General features: G+C 55.5%; 1 protein-coding gene across 9 annotated transcripts in view; it reads right to left on the reverse strand.

Annotated features, from left to right (window-relative positions):
• Positions 1-9,535: 9,535 nt before the first annotated feature.
• Positions 9,536-24,874, reverse strand: part of CTIF (cap binding complex dependent translation initiation factor) — a 305,014-nt gene continuing 289,675 nt past the window's right edge. For all 9 annotated transcript variants that reach the window (XM_007197213.3, XM_057526382.1, XM_057526381.1 and 6 more), the window contains 2 exons: positions 17,823-17,876; positions 9,536-13,555 (listed from right to left, as the gene is read on the reverse strand). In XM_007197213.3, the coding sequence (XP_007197275.1) occupies positions 13,340-13,555; positions 17,823-17,876 (270 nt within the window). In that variant the 3' untranslated portion in view covers positions 9,536-13,339. The remainder of the gene's footprint in view (positions 13,556-17,822; positions 17,877-24,874) is intronic.

Consider the following 24,874-nt stretch of genomic DNA (forward strand, 5'->3'; position numbering starts at 1 on the left):
AAAGAAAGCAGAGGATTGAAGCCAGAGGAACTGGCTCAAGACACAGGCAGAAAGAAGGTGCCAAAGACAAAAGTAGCTACAGAATTGTTGATTTTACAGTCCAAAAGTGATTTTACTCTTAGCCGAACCCCTCCCTGGGTTGTAGCCCCTCCTGTGAATGGGATGGTAACCCTGGGTGGCCAGACCCTTTGCTCCTGGAAAGAGCTTTGCATCTGTAGGTTGTCATGATCATCAGGCCTTCCACCCAAGGCCTGTCGACTCTTAGTTGACTAATCTGAAATTTAATAGCTTTCCTGGATGCGTCATAGGTATAAACTTGATCGGGGAAGGGGTACATCATAATGGAGCCAAATCAGGAGACTGAGGGGACCTGGGGGGCCCAGGTGGGGATCAGGCAGAGCAACTGTTAATATCTCCCCTCTCTCTCTCTCTCCTTCCTGTCCTCCTTCTCTCCCTCCCTCCTTCTCCTGCTAATGAGCAAAGACAACTCAAGAATTACAGAGAGGATTCTTTACAAACGAATATACTCATCCTTCTTTTTCAGATGGAGAAACTGACGCCCAAAGAAGCAATGGCTCCACGGGCACCCAGGTGGTGAGTCTGGAACCAGGACTAGAATTTGGATCTGCTGACTCCCAGTGTGGTGTTCTTCCCACCGGTCCAGGGGCATCTGCTTCCCTTTCCCCACGGCTCTTATGGAGGGAGGGCTGGCGGCCTTGAGGCAAGGTGACCAGGCCGGTCATGAGATTCATCTTGACTCGCTGTCTGACCTTGGCCCACCCCAGCCCTTAGGCTCAGGTTTCCTCCCTGGAGAATGAGGGTGAGACCCACCCCATCAGCTTCCAGGCTGCCAAGAGGATCACATGGGCTGATACAACTTTAAGGTTATGTTGGCAAAACCTTACATATCTGGTGGATCCACTACGTTTGGAAGTCACTGGGGGACAGAAAGTAGGCAAAAATAGTTTCTGAGCAGGTGAAATGGTTGTTTGAAACATCCATTCACGCAGTAAAGCTCCTGCCCTTTGCTCATAAAAATGTCCCTTGGGCCCTCACTCAGAGCCTATTTGCTTTTATTCACAAACAATTCTGACAAGTTTGGTGGTCTAGTTTCTCAGGCCACAACAGGTATACTGACAGGAGTGAGAAGAGCTGTGTGATGAGAGAGATAAGGCAGAGAAACTGTAAAAGGCAGATGCAGTAATTACAAAAGCAAAGCAGACTGGATACACCTTGATAATCCCTGAGGGTAACCCAGTATTATAGTCCAGTCTACTAATGAGTGGTGTCAGAATGAGCCTGAGTCATCAGGAAAGGGTGAGACACATGGGGCCTTCTGTGAGAGGACTCAGGGATGGGTATGATCCCCTGTAGAAAGATTTTGACCAAAAAAAATTTTATGAAATTCTTTCTGTTTAAAGAGGCAAGTTATGGCAACAGGCAATAAATGCATGTGTAACAGCAGCTCTGTTCTGGACAACGCCAGGCGCCTGGGATGGAGAGAGCTGGCCTTGTGTGACAATCAGAACCGGAGAATTCTGGTTTAGTCCCTCTTCCCCATCGAGGTGCCTCCTGCCTGCATAATTAACTGTTTTTTCTTGCTGTTTTCACTGTTTCTCTCCCCCTTTAATCCATTCTGCGTACAGAAGGAAGATTAATCTCCACTAATTTCATTTCTTCTCTGATAAGGAGCCTCCAATGACTCCCATTTTCTCTGCAGGGACCCCGCCCCCTTCCTACATTCACTCCTCCAGATCTAGCTTCTAATTCTCTGTCACATCGGGGGCTTTGCAAGGGGCTTCTCCTAACCAGCCCACCCAACCCCCTCCCACAGGGTCTGGCTGGTCCAGCCCTCCCACAGCATGGCTGTCCTTGACTGTGCCCAGCTTCAGCCGTCATCCACCTGACCCACATGGCACTTGCTTATGCACCGTGAACCCACCCTGAGGCCACCCTCATGTGCTGGGTTGGCCCCCCATCAGATCACACCAGGAGACTGGTCCCCAGGCCACCACCTTGCTGGGCTCCCCCTCCCCAGGGATGGACGACTCCATCACCAGAATGTGCAGCTCTGTGTGGTCACCCACTGTACCTCACTGTCCCTTCCTTACATGCCCGCCTCCTCTGCCAGCAGCCTCCCCTGACTGCTTGATTCCCCGCCATGTCCTCATCCCGGCATGGACCTGGCACACAGTGGGTTGTCGCATCGGCCTGAACACCTGCTGGTCCTGAGTGTGGGCAGGGGTGTAGGAGTGTGGTCTCTCTTGTGTGTCTCCCAGGGCCCTCAAGGTCAGCTGATGGATGCTTGGGGGAGAATCATGTGTAGGTGACAGGTCAGCTCACCCATCAGTGCCTCAATGGAGGTGGCCAGGCCAACACCTGAAGTCCCAACTTCAGCAGCCATGTCCCACTCAGAGTGGACATGCTTGTGCTCACACCCTTTACCCAGAAGAAGAGCCACACGCCAGTGAGGCAGCAGAGCCTGGGGGTCAAGAGGAAAGAGTTGTCATTTGCAAAGGACTCAGAGGACAGGCACTTTTATCCAAATCTTCCAGCAAGACAGAAGGTAGATCTCAGTATCCCCACTTTCAGTAGAGGAAGCTAAGGCTCAGAGACACTGAATGACTTGCCAGCCTCACTAGAATAATCCCGGCAGACATCACTGAGAGGGACCATCTGCATTTCTCAGTGGACTTACCTGATTTTATCGCTGTGTATGGGACACCGAGGTTTGAGGTTCAGGGTCACCTGCAAGGGCTTTGGAAGCAGAGGGGACCCTGTTAGAATGCGGCCCCTCCTCTTTCTAGTGGTGGGACCTGGAGCACATGACCCTCTCTCAGTCTGGGTGAAATGGAGACAGGACCCTCAGGAGTTGTAGTGAGAAGCCGGGAAGTGCTCAGCTGGGTGCCTGGTTCAACACGCACCCATGAACGTTGGCACCACTGTGACCTTGGCAAGTCCCTTTTCTGTAAGGGCCTCCGTGTACTCACCTGTAAAATGGGAGGGTGGGCTCTAAATTCCCCTCCACACCCTGATAGCCTGGAGTACTTGCAGGGAGGAGGGTAGGAGTGAGGAAGTATTAAGTAATTTCCAGGGATTGAGAGCAAGAGCAGTTCCTGGGAGGCATCCCGAGAGGCCCTGGTCCCTTTTCAGAACCTCAGGATGGAAGGGATCTGTGGGTTTTTCCCTTATCCACACCCTGCCCCGGAAAGGAGAGAATCCTCTGACACCACGGGGTCCTCAGTGGGCCCCAGCTTCTGCTGGAACATGTCCAGTGGGGGGCTGGTGCTCAGGCCCCTGTGTTCCCCTCAGCTACCCCCTGCCACACCGTCTGCTGGTCCCCACAGTGTCCTTGGATCTGGGTGTCCACAGTCCACTCTCAACGTCCAGTCCGCCCCACCCTGTTTATTTTTTCTTTCCCACGATGGCATGTCTGGCTTTTGAGGTCACATGTGTACACCCAGAGCGTTCTCGGGCACAATGTTCTCGGCTCCAGCAGCTTCCCCTTGGTCGTCGAGCGCCAGCCCCCTCTTGGCCTGCTCCCCATCCTTGGCCGTGTGCCTAATAAAACTAAAGTCCCAAAGGAGAATCCAATATTCCTGGTGCAGCTGGACCCGGGAGAGTAGAGTAAGCCGTCACCTCTAGATCCTATGCGGCTTTTAGCGTAGTTTTTTCGAGGGGCATTTTCTCCCCAGCAAACGTCAGTTCACGACACCTGCTCAAACAAGCCCCTAGAGCCACAGGGGCCTTCCAGGACTGCGTGAGCCTTGCTCCAGCACAAGGTGAGGGTCAGAAATCTGAAAGCGGAAGCCACCTGTCCCCCTGCAGCCCTGTCCTCAGCTTCACTGGGACAGATGAAGACACAAGTCCTACCTCCTCTCCAAGATCCCGTTTCCAGAGATGTTTCCCTACCAGGGTCTGACAGGATTGCCGCTCCTGGAAGGAAGCCCACTGTCTGGGTGGTTGAGGCCGATTTACAGGGACCACAGAGCGTTCTGGGGAGGAAGCTGGAGTTTTCCTTGGTGGTCCCATCGGAGCCCTCGTCATCCTGCTGGGTGGGACGCCCCTTCCTCAGACGAATCAGGCCTCCTCCACGGGCAGCACCTCCTGTGACCACAGTCAGGGGTCCTCCTGGGTCTCTCCCTCTGACCTCAGTCTTGGTGACCAGGCCCCGTGACCCCCTTGGGAACATTTTCCTCCTTTCTCTCTGTCCACACCTTTCCCCTCACCAACTAAGGAATAAGCCGAGGGAAGGAAGGCAGGCTTGTGGCCTGCCCACCGGGGAACAACAGCCTGTTCTTGGCATCTTGCGGGATCCGTGTCAGCCCCGGTCCCAGGGAGCAGGGTGAAAGCCACCGTGACCTCCTCTGAAAGACACCCCGCGTCTCTGGTTCTGGGAAGCAGGACCCTCACACCCCTCATTGTTCAGAGGCCGACCAGCCGAGGAGATTTAGAAACTGCAGTGCAAATTCACACACATCAGAAACACACCACACACATACACACACACACACCCCACGCTGTGCATACACCCCACGCAGCCCCAGAGAATCTCACATGCAGTGAACAGCTTGTGTCCTACCTGAGGGGCCCAGATGAGGGGTTCGGACAGCTCCCAAGGTCCTGGGCGGGGCTGGGCACCCCCGAGGGAGGAAGGGCACCTTCTCTTCTGCACAAAGGCCCGGTCTGTGCTCCCTGTGCCTCTGGCCTCCCCCCTGCCTCGCAGCACACCAGTCCCCCCACCTGCAGGCTCTCTGGACTGTTAGACCGCAGGGCCCTAGGACCCCACAGCCCTCTCCACTGGAAGTCCCTGTCCCATGTGGGGTCCCCACCCCTCCGCTGCTCTGGGTGCCCCCCACTCCAGGACCTGGCTCAAGGTGCACCCCAGCCCCTCTGTCACTTATTACCCAGACCTCGCTGTCATGGTTCTCCTGTTTAGCACCCACATGCTTGTTCGGCGCCTGCTTGGGCCAGGCTCTGGGCTCGGTGCTGCAGATGCAGAGCGGACGAGGTCAAGCTCACAGTCAGTGGGCGTCGGCCACCTGCAGGCCAATGGTCACACACAGCGAGCTGGGCCATGGTAGAAGCCTCCGTGGGAGCTGCGGGAACCCAGAGGGGGCACCTGTAACCCCGACCAGGGGAGCTGTCATGGAGAACTTCTTAGAGGAGATGCACGTCCGTAACTCCAACCATTGTCCATGGGCTGGAGACTGGACTTGGGTCCCCTGCCATCCAGCCAATGTGATCCAAACCCCAGCCCATCTGCAGACCCTTAAACAAGAGCAGTGAACGTTCATGTTGTAAGTCTTGAGATTTCAAGCTTGTTAGTTACACAATTAGCTGCACAGAGTTGCATGGCATAGTTAATGCACACAGACTCCAAGCACCCTTTCCTTCCCCGGCGTGTGCCTCAGGAAATCCCGTCCCCTCCTCAGCCCTGGCGCTTCTCCTTCTCCTCTGAGCTGAGCCCACAGCAGAGTCTGCTCCTGGCCCTGGTTAAACAGGAAAAGCACTGATTACACGCCATGCCGTGAGCCTCTCTCCCATCCATCTGCGTACCTTTGAGGGCCATGTCACTGAATGTTCTGCTGGTCACCAGGGCTTCCAAGAACCCTGACCTGAGCCCCTGCTTGCCCCTGGGAGCCCGTGGGCCAATTAGAGTTGGGGGACACAGCGGGGTGAGGGGACTCAGGTCCCAAGGTGGCCATGGGTGCTGGAGGCCAGGAACCTGGGTCCTCAGCCTAGTCCCCATACATGCCCACCAGCCCCCTCTCAAGGCCTGGCCCTTGTGCCTGGGGGTCACATGACATGGGTTTGCCCCTGCTTCCCTGAGCCTGTTTCTTCTATCTTTAGAATGGAGTAAAAAATATCTGTCACCTGCCAGGGCTATTTGTGAGATCAAACAAGATCATATATTTGAAAACTACAGAGCACCGTTCAAGCAAAGGGTCTGGTTTTCTAAACATGTTTTCCCAGATGTAAAATGGGTGTAAGAATTGTATTTACTTCTTTCACAGGGCTCTGGTGAGACGAGATAATGTGTGTGAAAGGGCTGCGGAAAGGAGCCAGGGCTGTGTGGTGGGTCAGGCTCTCTGGGCCAGAGTCTTCTTGGCCAGTCAAACACAGCTGCTTGCCTCACACTCCGGGCTGGCTGGCTGGCGGCCAGTCTGGGGCAGAAGCAGCTACCGCATCTGCTTCTAGAGCAGGCCAACTCCTTCCTTGGAAGGCGGCAGCATGAGCCGCCTTCTGGCCACCCCCCGCCCACCCTCCTCTGTCCAGGCTCATGCTGAGACCAGGTGAGCAGCAGGGGAAGGTGAGATTTCTGGCTCAGATAAGATGTCCACACAGGGTTGATGTATGCATCAGGCACAGTACCTAGGACATAAGATAACTTTAGGGACCTGGAAGATGTTCTCAGCTCTTTCAAAATCAGAATTAAGAAATGGATTTTTAGGCTGAAAGAAAATGTTTTTTTTGTGTGTTTTTTTTTGTTTTTTGTTTTTTTTAATTTTACTTAATTAATTAATTAATTTTTGGCTGTGTTGGGTTTTTTTTTTTTTTTTTTTTTAATATTTTTTTTATGTGGGATCTTCCCGGACCAGGGCTCGAACCCGTGTCCCCTGCATTGGCAGGCAGATTCTCAACCACTGCGCCATCAGGGAAGCCCAAGAAAATGTTTTAATAAGGAATATTAGTATATTTGTCTTTATACCAATATAGTCATAAAATACAATTTTTATATTATTTTAAGGAGGAAGGGCCTATGGAGGCATATAAGGGCCCAGGGCCCATGAGAGTCATAACATGGCCCTGAGTCCATGCTATATACTCTGTCCACACTCCGGGACCATCCTGGAGCCCTTTCCCCCATTGCCAATGTGCTGGCCAGCCTGGTCTCAGCTTGGATGAGCGGTCCCAATACTGCAAGTTGGGGTGAGGAAGGCAGCAACGTTGCCCACTCTTTCTATGTGTTAATTCTGCATTTCTGGGCCTGATCTCTGTGCTCATCATGTGCTGTGTTCCTGGAGTGGCGGGCAGCGGCCTCAACCGTGTGTGCCTACCAGTAAGAAGAGCGGCTCCCTAACGCCAGAATTCTGAAAACGTTGGTTTATGTGTGTGTCCTTTCTTTTTTTTTTTTTTTTTTTTAAGGATTTTCTTATTTATTTATTTATTTATTTATTTATTTTTGGCTGTGTTGGGTCTTCGGTTCGTGCGAGGGCTTTCTCCAGTTGCGGCAAGCGGGGGCCACTCTCCATCGCGGTGCGGGGACCGCTCTTCATCGCGGTGCGCGGGCCTTTCTCTATCGCGGCCCCTCCCGTCGCGGGGCACAGGCTCCAGACGCGCAGGCTCAGCAATTGTGGCTCACGGGCCCAGCTGCTCCGTGGCATGTGGGATCTTCCCAGACCAGGGCTCGAACCCGTGTCCCCTGCATTAGCAGGCAGATTCTCAACCACTGCGCCACCAGGGAAGCCCTGTGTGTCCTTTCTTAGCATGTCGTTTGAAAAATTTCCCAGGCAATTTGGATGTTGACCCCACCCCTGGATATGCCCCCCAGGAGGGTCTCCCTCACCTCCCACCCACCTTGAGGACCCCTGGCCTGGAGGGAATCCAACCAGACAGCTTGTAAGATGTCACAATGAATCCTTTTATAGAATAGCACCAAACTTTGCAATGTGACTCCTCTTCCTCCCCACCCCTCTGCAATCCTTTGATTTGGGGTATTTCACCATGCTCCTCCTTTCCACGGATATGGAAGGAAGACCCTGTAGCCTGCCCATGGCGGTCTCAGTGGGCAGCTGGCTGCTGCTTCTGTGTGGCTGGTGGGACTGGCGTGTCCCTGGGGTGGTGCTCACAGCAGTCAGAGCAGAGGCTGCTGAGGACACAGCCACTTTCTGGGCGGGGGAAGGGGCACCTGGCTCTCACTCTGGCTCCTGACTCTTCCACTGATCGGCCTTGGGCTCTGGGTCAGTCGTGTCACCTCTCTGGGCCTTTGTTTTCTCATCTGTAAAATGGGAATCAAAAATGCTCATCTGCCTGTATCACTGAACCACCTGAGACAGTGTATGGAGGGCCCTGAAAAGAACCCTTGGGGTTGAGAGACCTTTAATATTAAAGTATAACCACTTCTTCCCCTTCTACCATCTCAATCCTTGCTTCTTCTGCTATCTTTGCCTTGGTACTACCTTACAAGTCGTGTGTGTGCGTGTTCTAGTTTATTCATCCAAAATAGTCTTCCTGTCCCTCCTTCCTATAGACCCCAGTACAAAGGTAACCCACCCTCAGCACGACAGATAACACATATCAGCACAGATGGCGGTGAAATGCAGAATTGAAACATTTATTATTTGGAGTATTTGTTTCATAATTTTCAGTAATTTAGAACTTTCTGAAACCAGAACTAAATCACCCAGAAAAATCTCTTCTCCTTTTTGGTGAACAGTGTACAGTAAGATTTCTCCTTCCCTACCCTCTCCCCCACCTTCTAACACCTTTCATTTTGACCTCACTTTCTGTTCCTACCCCTTTGTATTTTTGTAAAAAACTTCGGGCTGACAAAGGTCAATGTTTAATTAAAAAGTTATCTCCCTCGGGACTTCCCCGGTGGTCCAGTGGTTAAGACTCCGCGCTTCCACTGCAGGGGGCACGGGTTCGATTCCTGGTCAGGGAACTAAGATTCTGCATGCCTCGTGGCACGAGACCAAAAATTAAAAAAAAAAAAAAGCGAGCGTGGGCTCCTTGGCAGAGGTGACCGACCCACTCCCTCTACCAACTTGTGTACTTCTGGCTAGCACTGCACATTGTCATGTGACTCAGTAATGGGCAGGGACCAGTCTCTGCAGACCCTCTCCAGGCTCCTGGGCTGGCCTGGCTACCATCTTGGCCAGACCAGGGAAGTACGAAGGGTGTGGATGTTCTGGTTGCCACTCTGAGGAATTGAAAGCCTGGCAAGTTCCAGCCAGCAAGAATCCCCAAGGCGGACCTGTTACCAGGAGGCAGTGTCCCCAGTGTCTTGCCATGGAAGGGATTTGGGACCCTTTGATGAAAGACTGATTTGACTCACGGGGACAGGACAGCCACTTGCTGCTGACTTTTAGAGGCTGTTAGGCTAGGCCCAAGTCTCAGTCTTTTTAAAACGGGTCATTGCCAGATGTCACAGTGACTTTTTCATGGGAGGGGTAGGTTTGGGGAGTGGAGTGGTTAAGCACGCAGCAAACCAAGTCTTTAGCGGAAAAGTTGATTTTGTGCAGGACTGGCTTAACCCTCCCACCTTGGATAGGCCACAGTTCCCAAGCTTGGGAGGAAGGGGGTATACGTCTCCTTCACCCATGGTATCCTGGACCACTCCTCCCCCACCCTCCCCAGCCCCCAGGCGCCCCCTCCCCACAGTGGCCCAACCGTGGGGAATCATCACCTGGGTAGGGGCTCCTCTGAGGCCTCTGCCAGCACCTGTTAAGGCACAAAAGCCTTTGGGAGAGATTTCCTTTGCCAAACACACAAAGAACACAGATTCAGGGCAGTTTTGTTTTTGGTGTGGTTTATTTTTTAAACCCACTTGTAGTTTGGGTTCAGCTGGAAAGCAGGACATACCGAGGGAGGGAAGGTGGTCGCATGAGCAGGATTCTGCTGCAGCTTTGGCGGGAAGCCCCAGGCCCCTGCTCCGGGGAGGTAGGACCCGTCACCAGGCTCCCAGCTGGCTCGGGCGAAGCGGGCAGCCCTTCTGTGCAAGTGTCCCGAGCAGAGGAAAGTTGCCATTTCTCTGATCTGCATCCTCAAAGGCCCAGCCTGAGGTTTCCCAACAGAGTGCCGGCAGCTGAGGGACAGGACTCCATGGGCAGGCCGGACAGTCTGTTGGACGAGGAACACTGGCCGGCTTCTGATGCCAGATAAGAGACTGGGGCTTGGCGTCTGGGCAGCCCCTTGGGGCTGCTCTTGCGGCGGCCTGGCTGTCTGGGCCCCCGCCCCTGCAGCTGCCCAGGGCGTGATCAGTGGTACGTTTCCCACACCCCCCTCCCCATCCCTCAGGGAAAATAAAATAAAATAAAAATTAGAATAAATACCGACTCGGCCAACATTTACATTTACATGGATGGACAGGACGATCCCCAAACTTTAAAGGTGTACAGACTGGTTAAGGAAGGAGGAGCAGACGAAGGTGGGTTTGGGGGTGCACACTCTCGCGGAGGATGGTGGGGTCCCGCCTTGTCCAGGGGAGGCTGGGGGCCTTCTTGGGGCTGCGGTCCCAGAGCTTAGGCAAAGCCACAAGGCCATGGGAGCAGGAGCAGGCCGGCTGCCTGAGAGGAAAACAATGACTACCTCGTCTTGACCGTCGGGGGAGAGACCGAGACAGGACCCGCATCAGATGGCTGGACTTTGCCTCCTCTGTGCCAAGGAAGCCACAGGCGAGGAGGGAAGGCCACGCAAGCGTTAGAAACGCAATATCCAGTTTAGCCTCCCATCAAATACATTCAGAGGTCAACTTGGATATGGCCTCCCTCACTCAGCAGGGGGGATCTGGCTTGGGGAGGGGGCAGAGGTCTGGGGGCGCCCGCCTCTGCCCCCCACTTCCTGTCTGAGTATTCTCCCGTGGGAAGCTGCCTCAGTGTCTCAGATTTTAGGCTTTACTGTTATTTCCTTAAAAAAAAATTTTTTTTTTAATGTTTTCCTTCTATGTCTGAAAAAGTAGCAGCAACCCACATTTAGAAAAACAGCTTAAATTGTTATTCGGATCGGCCAGGAAGCGCTTTCAAGCAATGGAATATACTAGGCAAACCATATGTCTGGAGCCATGGTGACACGACACGTAATTAAAAATATATTTATATATGTTTACATATTTATACCTCGCTTCTTCCCGCTCTGGTCCTAACAGTCAAGGAGGGGTTGGCCGTGAGGCAAGACCACCAAGGAAGGCTGTTAGGAGGAAGGGCATTAGGCTCACAGTGCCCAAGATGCTACTTGCTTGGCTTTCGAGGGGACGTCAGCCCCCTGAGTCCGTGGTATCTGGGGCCCCTTCATAAAGCTCACTCTCTGAGCCCAAGGTAGGGGTGGGAGACCCCTTCCCCTGCCTCCTCGACTTTCGACCTCACTCGCAGGCCTCTCTCTTCTTCCAGGGCCCTGCTTCATTCTCAGTAGATGTGCTCGTGCATGCCCGCGCACGCGTGCACGCACACACGCGCACACACACACACACACACACACACACACACACACACACACACACACCACTCGAGGGAAGCAGGGCCCATTTCAGCCCAGGTGCGGCTCTCTGAGGGCTGCCAGGGCGTGGCTGCTTGCCTGGCTTGGGCTGCCGACTCCTCGGGACCATGATTTCCCTGGTGCCCTCTCTGAGCATCCTAACATCAGCCCGGCTCTTCTCTCAAGGCCTCCTGTGGGGCCTCTGGGGTCCCCGGGCCCCAGGCTGAGCCAGAGGTGTAGGCTGAGGAGGAAAGGCAGTGAGGAGAAGCTTGAGAGGAAGGGGCCGGGAGGGAGAAGGCAGAGGCCAGGGGCAGCGTGGGCTCCTTGGCAGAGGTGACCGACCCACTCCAGGTAAACCATGCCCCCATGCCTTGTCCCCAACAGGCTCTTTTTGGGGACTGCAGGCAGGTGGCAGCTGGTGGGGAAAGCCAGGAAGTACAGAGAAAGCTGCTCCCCACCCCACCTGCCTGCTCTCCTAGACTCAACAAAGGGAATTTCCTCCAGCCTGACCGGACCAGGCACCCAGCGGGCCTCCAAGGTGACCCAGAAAAGGACTGGCCTCAACCAAGGGGCAAGTGAGGAAGATGCTGGGCTCTGAGGTTGTTTTCCAGGGGCTCATCAATACGTGGGCTCCAGACCAGGAGATGGGCTGTGCGGACACCAGTGACAACCCGAAGCCAGCCTCCCAGGGCCCAACACACATCCTCCTTTCTAGCCATCAGAGAAGGAGCTGCTCCCAGGACTTGGCCCCTCCAAGAACCCCCAGCCTTGTTCCCAGCCTGGAAAGCTGGTGGCTTGCTGGGTCCCCTGATGGTCCCCACGACTCAATGAATTCACCCTTTCCCGACAGCCTTGGGGCTGCAGTGCCACAGCCCTCCCGGGGCACAGACCGTGGCTATCGGCTAGGGCACGGACACAGCCCATTTAGCTAGCCCTGGGGAGCCCTGAGGGGCCCCCCAATTCTCCCTTCAGTGAGAGCTTGGGACAAGACCGGTGTGTGGAGCGGGCAAGCATCACCGGGCGTTTTGGTTTTAATTCGCCAGCCTGGTTCTGAGCCCGGTTCACTATAAGGCCCCGGGGCAGGACGGGTTTAATGCTTTCCCAGCAGGGACAGTATCAGCCCTTTGAGGGAGGAAGCTAGAAAAAGAGAGAACAGAGGTACTGGAAGCCGGGGGCTGAGGGGCATGGGGTTCCAGCGGGTTCCCCTGTCGGGGCAGAAGTTTCCAATTACCCTAATTGGCTACTGGCAAGCTGTCTGTGGCTAGAATCCTTCCAGAGGGGGCCAGGTTTGATCTCCCTCTAATCAGGGGGTCCTCACGGTGCTGACTGTGTGATCACATTGCGGGCCCTTTGCGTTGAGAGAGGAGACTTCAAAGCAGCTGACTTTTGAAAAAATAAAACACAATGAAACAAAAGAGTGCAAGTAGAACGAAAAACTCCATCTCCCCTCCAGGCCCCGGGCCCGCCCCCGGCCCCCTGGGCCTGCAGCTTGGGGGCTGAAGAGGGGAGGCTGGAAGTGGGGAGGGTGGAGCATGAAGGTTAGAGGAGACCGCCTCTGTCCCCCAGCTCGGCCGTAAGGACAAAGGCCGTCAATTACGGGCGGCTGGTGGGGACCGTGCCTGCCTTTGTCCTCCCGGACATCTGCTACACGTCGCCTGCTGCCAGTTGGCGACTGCGGCTGACAGCATGCGGGAACAATGCAAGCCCGTCCCCGACCCACTTTTTCAGCCTTCTGAGGTCCTTTCTGACCCAAGCTGTACCCTGTGTGCGGGCTGCCAAGGCCTCTAAGGAGTCACAGAGATGAACCCCTTGCACACAGCCCTGCCGGGGACATGTTGCATGGGAGGAGGTGGGGAGGAGTGGGAGTGAGGAGGGGGAGGGCCGGGCCACCGTGAGGAAGAAACATGCTTCCCTTACTGGTGTGAGCTGCCGCATGCTCGGGCTGGGGGGCTCGGGTAGGGGGGCGCTCCTCCTAGGGCTTTGGTCCCTTCCCCGTCTGGCTCCATACTGGCCGCCGGCTCTGCTTGCCTTCCTCCCCATTTCTTTCTGCCGGCAGGGCCACCCCTGTCTTCCCGCCTGTCCATCTGGCTCTGTGCACCAGGGCCCCAGCTGCCCTCGGGCCACCCGCCAGGCCCCCTGGCTGTCAGGCTGTCAGTTTCTGGATGGTTCTGTTGTAGTACTGCGTGATGGGGGGCGTCAGAGGGTTCCAGCTGTTGGCGTGGAGCTCGATGACCTCCAGCAGCAGGGACCGGGTCAGCATCGACTCTGAGGGGCACAGCATCTTGTCGCGGGCGCTGGCCAGGAGCTCCGCCATCATCTCGGGCAGCTGCTCCTCCAGCAGTCGGCCTGTGCTCTGCAGCTGCGGGCAGAGAAGTGGGGTTAGGACGTGAGCTGGGCCCTGAAAGGGCTCCTGACCCACCTTGGTTAGGGGTGCTGGGGGCAGGAACGGGAAATAGCTGGATTATCCCAGGAAGGTGCAGGCCCAGGCCTCTATGCCACAGGGCAGGAGGATGGAGAGTGTGGAGGGTGGACACAGCCAATGTGAGAGCCCACATTTAATACCCAATCTTCTGGAGGAATAAGAGGGGTCAGAATATTGCCTGCTGCCCAGGGCTGCAAAGAGTCCTCACCAGGAACACGCTGCTTCTCCCTTCATCCACTTGCCTCCCCTCCTACAGGAAGCCTTCTTTGACTATCGCCCACAACCTCAATGGCTGTGTGACCTGCTTCCTTCAAGAGTGATCAGGTGGCACCGTGTCAATTTTCACTTGCTGGGATGTCTCTCTGGAAACGAACTTGGTCATTATTACCTGCATGTGTCCGTGTGGAACCTGAGAGCAGGGATGAGGTCTCCTGTTTCTCTCTTTCCTTCTCTCCTGCCCCCAATCGCACCTACATACACCCAGAACTGACCCCTGCCCACACTTGTGACAGGATGGGGAGGAGAGAAATATGAACTGGGCCACAAGGCCAGCCAGAGGGCCTGCCCCCAAGAGAGGCCCCTGGTCATCTCGAAAAGCCCCCTTAGGAAGAAGGTGCCCCGATCCTCTGGATCAGCGCACCGTCGGCCGGCAGCCCCTGCAGCTCCTCTCCCTATAATCTAAGTCCCTGTCTCTGCTCCACCTCCAGCCTCAGCCCACCCATTTTTTCGAGGCTCTGCCTTCTTCACGAAACCTTCCCTGACCTTTCTGGCCCACTCTGACCTCTCCCCTAACTCCTCAGGGATGCATGCTCTGTACCCATATTTATTCTCTACACCATCCCATCCACTCTGTGCATGTGACAGAGGTCTCTATCTCTAGCCAGACCACAGGCTGTCTGGAGGCAGGGACCATGCTTTCTCCTCCTCTCCTATCTCCCCTGCCTGGAGCCCCGTGCAGGGTACCCAGCTGGAGCCCCGGCATGCCCTGGGTGTGGGCCCTGGAAGCGCCTCTCCTCACCACACTCCACTCTGAATGTCCCTGGGCTGTTTTCTTTCTTTCTTTCTTTTTTTTTTTTGGCCACACCGTGCGGCTTGCAGGATCTTAGATCCTCGACCAGGGATCGAACCTGTGCCCTCAGCAGAGGGAGCGCAGAGTCCTAACCACTGGACTGCCAGGGAAGTCCCCTTGGACTGTTTTCTGAAGGCACAGCTTTGTCCCTGTAACTGGGCCAAAGCCAAGTGTCTGAAGGAAGATCCCGGAGAGCAGCGGCCACACCTTGGGGACAGGAGTGGGACCTCCCATGGGGGCTGCTTGGAAGCGGATGGTGCCAACCTGGGGGATCAAGAAGCCTCGGCACCTCCTCCCAAACCGCACACCACGGGGACATGTGGGGGCAGGGCATCCCCTAGACTCCCCTAAGCCAGGGGGCAGGGCATCCCCTAGACTCCCCTAAGCCAGGGGGCAGGCATCACCTAGACTCCCCTAAGCCAGGGGGCAGGGCATCCCCTAGACTCCCCTAAGCCAGGGGGCAGGCATCACCTAGACTCCCCTAAGTCAGGGGGCAGGCATCACCTAGACTCCCCTAAGCCAGGGGGCAGGGCATCCCCTAGACTCCCCTAAGCCAGGGGGCAGGGCATCCCCTAGACTCCCCTAAGCCAGGGGGCAGGCATCACCTAGACTCCCCTAAGTCAGGGGGCAGGGCATCACCTAGACTCCCCTAAGTCAGGGGGCAGGGCATCACCTAGACTCCCCTAAGTCAGGGGGCAGGGCATCCCCTAGACTCCCCTAAGCCAGGGGGCAGGGCATCCCCTAGACTCCCCTAAGTCAGGGGGCAGGGCATCCCCTAGACTCCCCTAAGCCAGGGGGCAGGGCATCCCCTAGACTCCCCTAAGTCAGGGGGCAGGGCATCCCCTAGACTCCCCTAAGCCAGGGGGCAGGCATCACCTAGACTCCCCTAAGTCAGGGGGCAGGGCATCACCTAGACTCCCCTAAGTCAGGGGGCAGGGCATCACCTAGACTCCCCTAAGTCAGGGGGCAGGGCATCCCCTAGACTCCCCTAAGCCAGGGGGCAGGCATCACCTAGACTCCCCTAAGTCAGGGGGCAGGGCATCCCCTAGACTCCCCTAAGCCAGGGGGCAGGCATCACCTAGACTCCCCTAAGTCAGGGGGCAGGGCATCCCCTAGACTCCCCTAAGCCAGGGGGCAGGCATCACCTAGACTCCCCTAAGTCAGGGGGCAGGGCATCCCCTAGACTCCCCTAAGCCAGGGGGCAGGCATCACCTAGACTCCCCTAAGCCAGGGGGCAGGGCATCCCCTAGACTCCCCTAAGCCAGGGGGCAGGCATCACCTAGACTCCCCTAAGTCAGGGGGCAGGGCATCCCCTAGACTCCCCTAAGCCAGGGGGCAGGGCATCCCCTAGACTCCCCTAAGCCAGGGGGCAGGCATCACCTAGACTCCCCTAAGTCAGGGGGCAGGGCATCACCTAGACTCCCCTAAGTCAGGGGGCAGGGCATCACCTAGACTCCCCTAAGTCAGGGGGCAGGGCATCCCCTAGACTCCCCTAAGCCAGGGGGCAGGGCATCCCCTAGACTCCCCTAAGCCAGGGGGCAGGCATCACCTAGACTCCCCTAAGCCAGGGGGCAGGGCATCCCCTAGACTCCCCTAAGTCAGGGGGCAGGGCATCACCTAGACTCCCCTAAGCCAGGGGGCAGGGCATCCCCTAGACTCCCCTAAGCCAGGGGGCAGGGCATCCCCTAGACTCCCCTAAGCCAGGGGGCAGGGCATCCCCTAGACTCCCCTAAGTCAGGGGGCAGGGCATCACCTAGACTCCCCTAAGCCAGGGGGCAGGGCATCCCCTAGACTCTCCTAAGTCAGGGGGCAGGGCATCCCCTAGACTCCCCTAAGCCAGGGGGCAGGCATCACCTAGACTCCCCTAAGCCAGGGGGCAGGGCATCCCCTAGACTCCCCTAAGTCAGGGGGCAGGGCATCACCTAGACTCCCCTAAGCCAGGGGGCAGGGCATCCCCTAGACTCCCCTAAGTCAGGGGGCAGGGCATCACCTAGACTCCCCTAAGCCAGGGGGCAGGGCATCCCCTAGACTCTCCTAAGTCAGGGGGCAGGGCATCCCCTAGACTCCCCTAAGCCAGGGGGCAGGGCATCCCCTAGACTCCCCTAAGCCAGGGGGCAGGGCATCCCCTAGACTCCCCTAAGTCAGGGGGCAGGGCATCACCTAGACTCCCCTAAGCCAGGGGGCAGGGCATCACCTAGACTCCCCTAAGCCAGGGGGCAGGGCATCCCCTAGACTCCCCTAAGCCAGGGGGCAGGGCATCCCCTAGACTCCCCTAAGCCAGGGGGCAGGGCATCACCTAGACTCCCCTAAGCCAGGGGGCAGGGCATCCCCTAGACTCCCCTAAGCCAGGGGGCAGGGCATCACCTAGACTCCCCTAAGCCAGGGGGCAGGGCATCACCTAGACTCCCCTAAGCCAGGGGGCAGGGCATCCCCTAGACTCCCCTAAGCCAGGGGGCAGGGCATCACCTAGACTCCCCTAAGCCAGGGGGCAGGGCATCACCTAGACTCCCCTAAGCCAGGGGGCAGGGCATCACCTAGACTCCCCTAAGCCAGGGGGCAGGGCATCACCTAGACTCCCCTAAGCCAGGGGGCAGGGCATCACCTAGACTCCCCTAAGCCAGGGGGCAGGGCATCACCTAGACTCCCCTAAGCCAGGGGGCAGGGCATCACCTAGACTCCCCTAAGTCAGGGGGCAGGGCATCACCTAGAATCTCCTAAGTCAGGGGGCAGGGCATCACCTAGAATCTCCTAAGTCAGGGGGCAGGGCATCACCTAGAATCTCCTAAGTCAGGGGGCAGGGCATCACCTAGAATCTCCTAAGTCAGGGGGCAGGGCATCACCTAGAATCTCCTAAGCCATTTGTGTGGCGCACCTGGCCGAGGGGGAGGTGGTCTTGGGGGCAGAGGGAGAGTGGACGATGCTAGCACTCCATCCTTCCCGCCAGAGAACCGGCAGTTCCCTCTCCTCCAGCAGAAGTCCACATCCACTCAGGAAGCCGTCCGCCACCAGCCCCGCTCGACACGCCCTTGCCCTGGACCCGTGGATGCCTCCAGTGGTCCTTGAGCCCCCATAACTGTTAAGGCGAGAGGGACGCACAGGGTCTGAGGTGGGAGGTGTCTAAGCCACGCTGCTTACCTCCATTGAGCAGCACAGGACAGCATCTTCCTTCACATCCTGAGATTGCAAGAGCTGGAAGAGAGCGGCAGAGAATTCCGCTTAGGGTGGTGCGCTGCTCTCAGCCCCCTGCAGCCCAGAACAAACATCTCCAAGGGGCGGGCCAGAGAGGCAGCCCACCAAGGCCGGAGGGCAGCAGGAGCACTGCCCCAGGAAGCAGTGATTTCTCTGACGGGATCTAAGCAGCTAGAGGACCGCCGTGGTCACGGAGCGTGGGAGTCCCGGCCAGGTCAGAGGGCTTGACTAGAGGCCACGGCAGAGCAAGGCTGCAGGTGGGTTTGAAGGCAGCGGCAAGCATGCTGGGATCATCCACTATGAGCAGCTGGTCAGCAAAAATTAAACTCGCGTAGATTTCCTGATTAGTGAGAGGGGCTCAGCCATGGTCTCAGGTGTTCCTGGGCCCTGGCTATAGGAGGACTTGCAGAAATCACAGCAGTCTTCTCCACGGGCCCAGCACCGTGAGCCTGCAAAGCCATGCAGACCGTTCCAGAGGCCGAATTGCTTCCTGACCAAGGCCATGGCCACGAGGCTCAGCACCGGGGCAGGCCACCCCCCGTCCAGGCTCTCCTCTATGTGCTGCATTTCATTCTTTCAATCTCTCTCCCTCTCTCTCTAAATTGAGACATAACTCACGTAACATCAAGTTCACCATTTTTAAGCATACAGTTCAGTGACTTTTAGATTCACAAGGTTGTGCGACCATCACCACTAACTCTAGAATATTTTCATGGCTCCCAAAAGAAACCTGTACCCGTTAGCGGTCAGTCCCCTTTCCCCCTCCACCCCCTGACAACCCCTAATGTCCTTAATCTCTATAGATTTACCTATTCTGGACATTTTATACAATGGAATCATATAATACGTGATTTTTTTTTGTGAATGGCTTCTTCCACTTATAATGTTTTTAAAGTTCATCCATGTTGTAGCCTGTGTCAGTTCGTCATTCCTTTTTGGGGTTGGAAGATATTCCCCTGTATGGATGCACCACGTTTTGTTTATCCACTCATCAGTTGATAGACATTTGGGCTGTCTCCACTTTTTGGCTCTCGTGAACAAGGCAGCTATGAACACTTGTGTACGAGTTTTTGTGTGGACATGGGTTTTCATCTCTCTTGGGTACGCACTGAGGAGTGGAATTGCTGGGTCATGTGGTAACTCCACGTTTAGCTGTTTGAGGACCCAATAAACTGTTTTCTACAGTGGCTGTGCCATTTTTCATTCCCTCCAGCAGTGTCTAGGGTTCTGATTTTTCCACAGCACCACCAATATTTGTTATTTTCTGCCTTTCCCCCCATTTTTTCCCAGGTCACTTTCCAGCTTTCCTTGGAGACTTCTGGGTCACCCCAGCCCATGGCGCCCGCTCCTGCTTCTCACTCCCGAGCACCCCCTGGCTTTCCCACCACTCAGCATTCCACACAAGTGGCAAGACATCTTCCAGTGTGAACTGTGGCTTCCTGAAGGCAGGGCAGTGTGACGTTCATCTCTGCTGCCCTTTAACACCTAGCACAGCTCCTGGCAACAACAGGGATTCGATAAATGTGGGTCGATATGATTTATGCATTGTTTTTTTTGTTGTTTTAAAGGAAGGGCGGAGGGTAAGGAGAGAGCACAAGAGGAAGGCATTTTTAGGGTCAGCTTCCTTGTCCACTAACCGAGAACTAGAGTCAAGGTTTCTGATCTGGGCATGACGCGTTCAAGGAGGGTGAAATCACACACAACCCGGGGACTGTTCTCACTGCAGACTCAAAATCCAAATTCCACACACCGTCCTTAACTTCCCCCTTCTCCTGTCTTATTGCAGCCATCCACCCAGCCCAGGGTCTCCCCCAGCAGAAGCCACAAGCGGTCACATCAGGGGGGCTGAAGATGCATGTATTAAATGTCAAATGAGTCCAGGGGCCAGATCAGTGTGGGCTGCTCTGACCAGAGATGCTCTCAGGGACCAGACCTCCTTCCTCTTCGTATCTCTGCAGGGCTGGGCATTAACTGGTCCCACGGTAGACACACCGAAAAAGAAATCATTTGGGGATGAAGGAGCAGAGGTAGGTCTCAGGCTGCTCAAAAGATGAGTTGGTGGAGAGCAAGGGACAACCCGGGGAAGGTAACAGTGTCGGCCATGCAGTGACAGGCGTTGACGGCCATTGGTGGGCACGCTCTGCCCACTGACACACTTGTGACTCTGGGCCTTTGTGCTCTTGTCACCCAGGAATTCTCAGCCACCACCTGTCTGCAGACCTTCCTTCCTCAGTTTACTCAGGGCTCTGCCCCGACATCACCTCATCCACCAGGGATTCCCTGACCGGCCTGCCTGTAAGTGATCCCGCCGTTCACCTCCTGGCTTACTTCTCTCCTCAGCATCTCTCACCCCGACATACGATCTGTTTGTTTGTCTGCTGTCTCCCCCAGGGGAAGGCAAGCTCCAGGAAGGCAAGGCCTGTTTGGTCCATTCTCTCCCCGGCACCTGGCACAGTGCCTGGTACATAGTAAGCACTTGGAAGTATTTGTTAACAAATATGCCTTGAGTAGCAGGGAGAAAACCCACCCAGCTGGGAGGGTCTGCAAGTGAGGAGGGAGTAGCCTTGAGCCAGGGCAACTCACCCCAGTGCACGCGCTTGAAAAGGCAACAGTGAGCGGGACTTGGATAGCTCCACCCCACAGACTTCTCCTGTCAGAGCAGACACGGCACAAAATTATAGTCAATGTGTCTGCAAACGTACAGTGTTTGTGGAAACAGAAGTTGGTATATGACTCTCTAAATGGCAATTTGGTGATAACTATCAACACTACAAGTGTACAAACCCTCTGAGCAGTGATACTACTTCCAGGAGTTTATTCCACACGTGTCCCCCGCTGCCCACATATGCACCATGACATGGATATAAGGTTTTTGCTGCACTTTTGCAAATAGCTTGAATAGCTACCAACAAGGGGACTGGTTAAATTATGAGGATACATTTGCACAGAGGAATACTCTGCAGCACACAGCTGTCTACCCTCCTCCCCATGCCGGTGTGTGCTTCTGGAGTTTTCTTGCCCCACAGGGCTGCAGACCCTCAAGGGAAGCCAAGGGAAGCTTTCACTGAGTCAGTGTCTGGGGGGAATTTTGGGGGTCACACTAGGAAGGACCTCTCTCATCTAGAAAACCCTGGAAGCAGGTTCTGGAAAAAGCTGGGGGGAGGTGACTCACCTTGTAGCAGGCGTACCGAGTCATGGGTACTGGACCATGGGTTGGTACAGCATCCAACCCAGCCTGCTCTGTGAGGGGCTGGTTCCAGGACTTGGAGGGCCCTAACTGTCTCGGGGGGAAGGTGGGCGTAGCCCCACTGACTCTGCACGGAACATGAGGACAAATATTAAGGGAACTCTGTGAGGTTTGCTGGGACTTCTTTCTGATGGTAACTTTGTTCCTGCATAGGTTTCCCATAGTGCTTAACTTTGTTCCTGCATAGGTTTCCCATAGTGCTTAGCAGGAAGAGAAACCTTAAAATAAAAATTGCTGGTAGAAATCACAAGAAAGGGGGAAAGTGGGGTATCTGGTGGGAAGGGAACTCCCAGAGACAGAGTGGGTGGTGGCAGCCATTTGGGGGCGAGGGGAGCAGGCAGAACTGGGAGCTTATGGGAAGGAAGAAAGGGGTCCTGCTCCGGATGCAACTAGCATGTTGGCTGACACATAGTAGGTGCTAGTAATGCCTGTCATGGGAAATTGAGATGAACCTGGGATCATGTTCCGTTCTGAGACCAGCTTCTTAGGGGTCCTGGGGCTTCGGGACATGGGCGGTAACATGATGGGAAATACTATGAACAGCCGGGGCCGGACAAGTACTAGATGCTCTGAAATGTGACTGTTTCTCCCTCCAAGTGGCCCTCCGACTTCTGCCCGCACAGCGTGGACAGCCTCGCGGGGCCTCGTGCTCCTGCCAGCACTGTGCCCGCACGAGCAGGTGTCTCCTCTTTCCTTCTACGGCCCGAGGCCTGCCTGCCCTCCGTCTGCTCCCCGGTGACGGTTCAGAACTGCAGAGCCGGTCCAGGGCTTCCTGTTCTTCCTTCCCTCCCCGCATCTTATTGACTGGACTACCTCCTCCCTTCTGCACACCCAAACCCCCGCAGGCCTGCTCCCTCCCTGGGGGGCTCTGGGCTCTGGGGGGACAGACAGGGTGGGGACCCTCAAGCAGGGCTGCGGGCAGGCTCTCACCCCAGAGCCTCTCCTCCAACCTTATCTTTCACTGGTTGTTTGGGAAAGTCTGTGTTAAGCCAAGAATCACATCGAGTGATAGGCCCTCTCGCAAACGGCCTGCTGGGTTTTCTCAAGGAAGTGGGGGAGGACTGGGAGACTTTCACTGTACTTTTCCTTTGCAGTTGCTGGGATGCAGCGTTTGGGAGGGGAGTGGGTGCTGCAGACCACGTCCTAATCTCCCCCAAACGCTATCTCGGCCTGTCCGTTGCCAGCTTTAGAGGGTGGACCCTTGGAGCCTTAGAGCTGAAGGGCTGCAGAGAGGACGTCCCCTCAGCCCCCCATCATCACAGCTGGGAAGTCCCACCTTGCTGCTCTGTGTGGTGGAACGAGAGGCCGGCTGGCCTTACCCCGGGGGAGCACTTGACACACGCTAGGGGGCTCCCTCCCCACGACCCCTGTCAGTGTCACTCTGAGAGGCTCCGGTGCCTCTGGGTGATCAACGGCTTCTCAGGAATCCGTCCTTGACTTGCTCTTTGTGGGCAGTGTCCAAGGGCAAGACCTTTCCACTCTTTTCTGTCTTGGCCAAAACTTACCTGTTTTGTGTTCCATTTCTTCATGGCTTGCTTTCCTAAAAGACAGCCAGTTTCTAGATAAGTGAATCCCTGCTGGTACACTGAGGGGGCCCACTCTGTTGTTTATGCGTGTTCTATTTGGGGTCTTCTGGAGACAACGCTTCATTTAACTCCAAGCAACTCTCAGAAAGTAGTGGCAACTTGAACAGATTCTTGTCCACCCGTGTTCACAACAGCATGATTCACAACAGGCAAGGGGTGGGAGCAACACAAGCGTCCACTGATGGATGAATGGATAAACTAAATGTGGTCCATCCATATAACAGAATGTTATTCAGCCTTAAAAAGGAAGGAAATCTTATCACATGCTGCGACATGGACGGACCTTGAAGACCTTATGCTAAGTGAAATAAGCCAGTCACAAAAGGCCAAGTATTGTTGGATTCCACTTATATGAGGGACCTGGAACCAATTCATAGAGACAGAAAGTAGAATGGTGGTTGTCAGGGGCTGAGGAAGAGGGACTAGGGAGTTAGTGTTTAATGGGGACAGAGTTTTAGTTTTGCAAGATGAAAAAGTTCTGGAGACACATGGTGGTGATGGTTGCACAGCAATGTGAATGTGCTTAATGACACTGAACCGTGCACTTTAAAGTGGCTAAAATGGTCAATCTTATGCTTGCTTTTTTTAAAACCACGATTTAAAAATGGTTTAAAAGCAGTGGCAGGGAGCAGGTACTCTTTGGTGGGCAGGCCAGTCTCTGCCTGGCCAGGACTGTCCCTCTTCTCTGCTATCGCTCTTTGGAAGAAAAGCTGTGCGGATGGAGGAGACAGGGCTGCCGACCTCGGGGCTGAAGGCCCCCGGGGTGGGGGGGAGAGGAGCAGCCCACTCATCAAAGTCTCTGGCACAGAAAGGAGTGTGGGCGGGCCGGGGCAGGCACCCTGGAACAGCGAAATGTGTTTCTTGGACGAGAATCCAAGGCAATTGTGCGAGCCCACACAGTGTTTGTTCGGAAGCTAATGCATTCCTGTCCTATTGTCTCTGCCGGAGACTTGTTGTGGGCACACCCTTCATATCCTCCCTCGGGGAGAGGCCAAGGTGCTTGGAGTCAGGCTGTGGGCGGCTGGACGGCAAAGGGAGAAAGGCAGCCTGGTGGGAGCACCTCAGAGTCCCCGGGGGGAAGGAAGCCAGGGCAGGGCCATGCCGCCCAAGGTGTGCCCACAGCGCAGCCAGGCTGGTTGCTTGGGATGCCACCCTGTGGGGAGGGAAAGAGGGTGCTGATGGAGGGACCCTGGGGCTGTCTTCCTGTGCGGGAGGGGAGCGAGTGCTGGAGATCACAGTTTCTTCTAGCCCGCCCCCCCAGCTCCCCCAACCACCTCAGCTCACCAAGAGCTTGGTTCCAACCCTGGTAGAACAAACCCAAACAGCCTAATGCAGCCACAGTAAAAGCTCAGCAAGTCCCCACCTGCAGGAGCCCCTCTTTTGCAGGTAGTCAAGGGTAGGCTGGGTGCAGCAACAAAGGAGCAAAAGTGAGGAGATTTCAGAGTGCATGTGATTGGCTGGTTTGCTGGGGAACAAACCCAGAGCTCTGATTGGCTGGCTGGGCCTACAGAAGGGCAGTGGCAGGATACCCTGCAAGCATGGAAGAAGTCATGGGAAGAGGAGAGAGAAAAAGAAGAAGTAAGAGTGGGAGGCGCAGGTCTCCAGGGGCTGAGGAAGCCACAGTGATGGGCACAAGCCTTGACGGTGGAGAGATGGGGAGAGGGAGAAGAATGAGGCAGAGCCAGAGGAGACGGCCCCGATGCGTGGCACATGGTCTAGCATGGTGGCCGGGCGAGGAGCTGCACAGGGCCACCTGCATCTCGGGAGGGCCCTCAGGTTCGAGTCAGGGCATCTCCACCCTGTGCCTCTGGTGGACCTGGACCGGCACCTACAGCTGAGTCTAGAGGACAGCTCCTGATAACGACCTTGACTCTTCAAGAAGAGGGTCAATTACAACTGGGTCTCTTCAGGGAGGCAGGGAAGTAGATAATCTAGCCACAAGAGGCTGTCATCAAAAACGTGCAGAAGGTTTGGCTTCTATTCACTAAGAGTAACTCCGGGCATGCCACTTAGTCACTCTGCACTTCAGTTTCCTCACTTGAGAATGGGGATAATACTTGCCTAGAATTGTTTTGAGAGTCAGTGGAGATAATGCATGTGAAAGAGTTCTGAAAAGTGCAAAGCTTGATTCAAATGCAAGGTGTTATTATTGTTATTAAATGTAT

Source organism: Balaenoptera acutorostrata, chromosome 13 (assembly GCF_949987535.1).
Source record: "Balaenoptera acutorostrata chromosome 13, mBalAcu1.1, whole genome shotgun sequence".
Classification (NCBI taxonomy): domain Eukaryota; kingdom Metazoa; phylum Chordata; class Mammalia; order Artiodactyla; family Balaenopteridae; genus Balaenoptera; species Balaenoptera acutorostrata.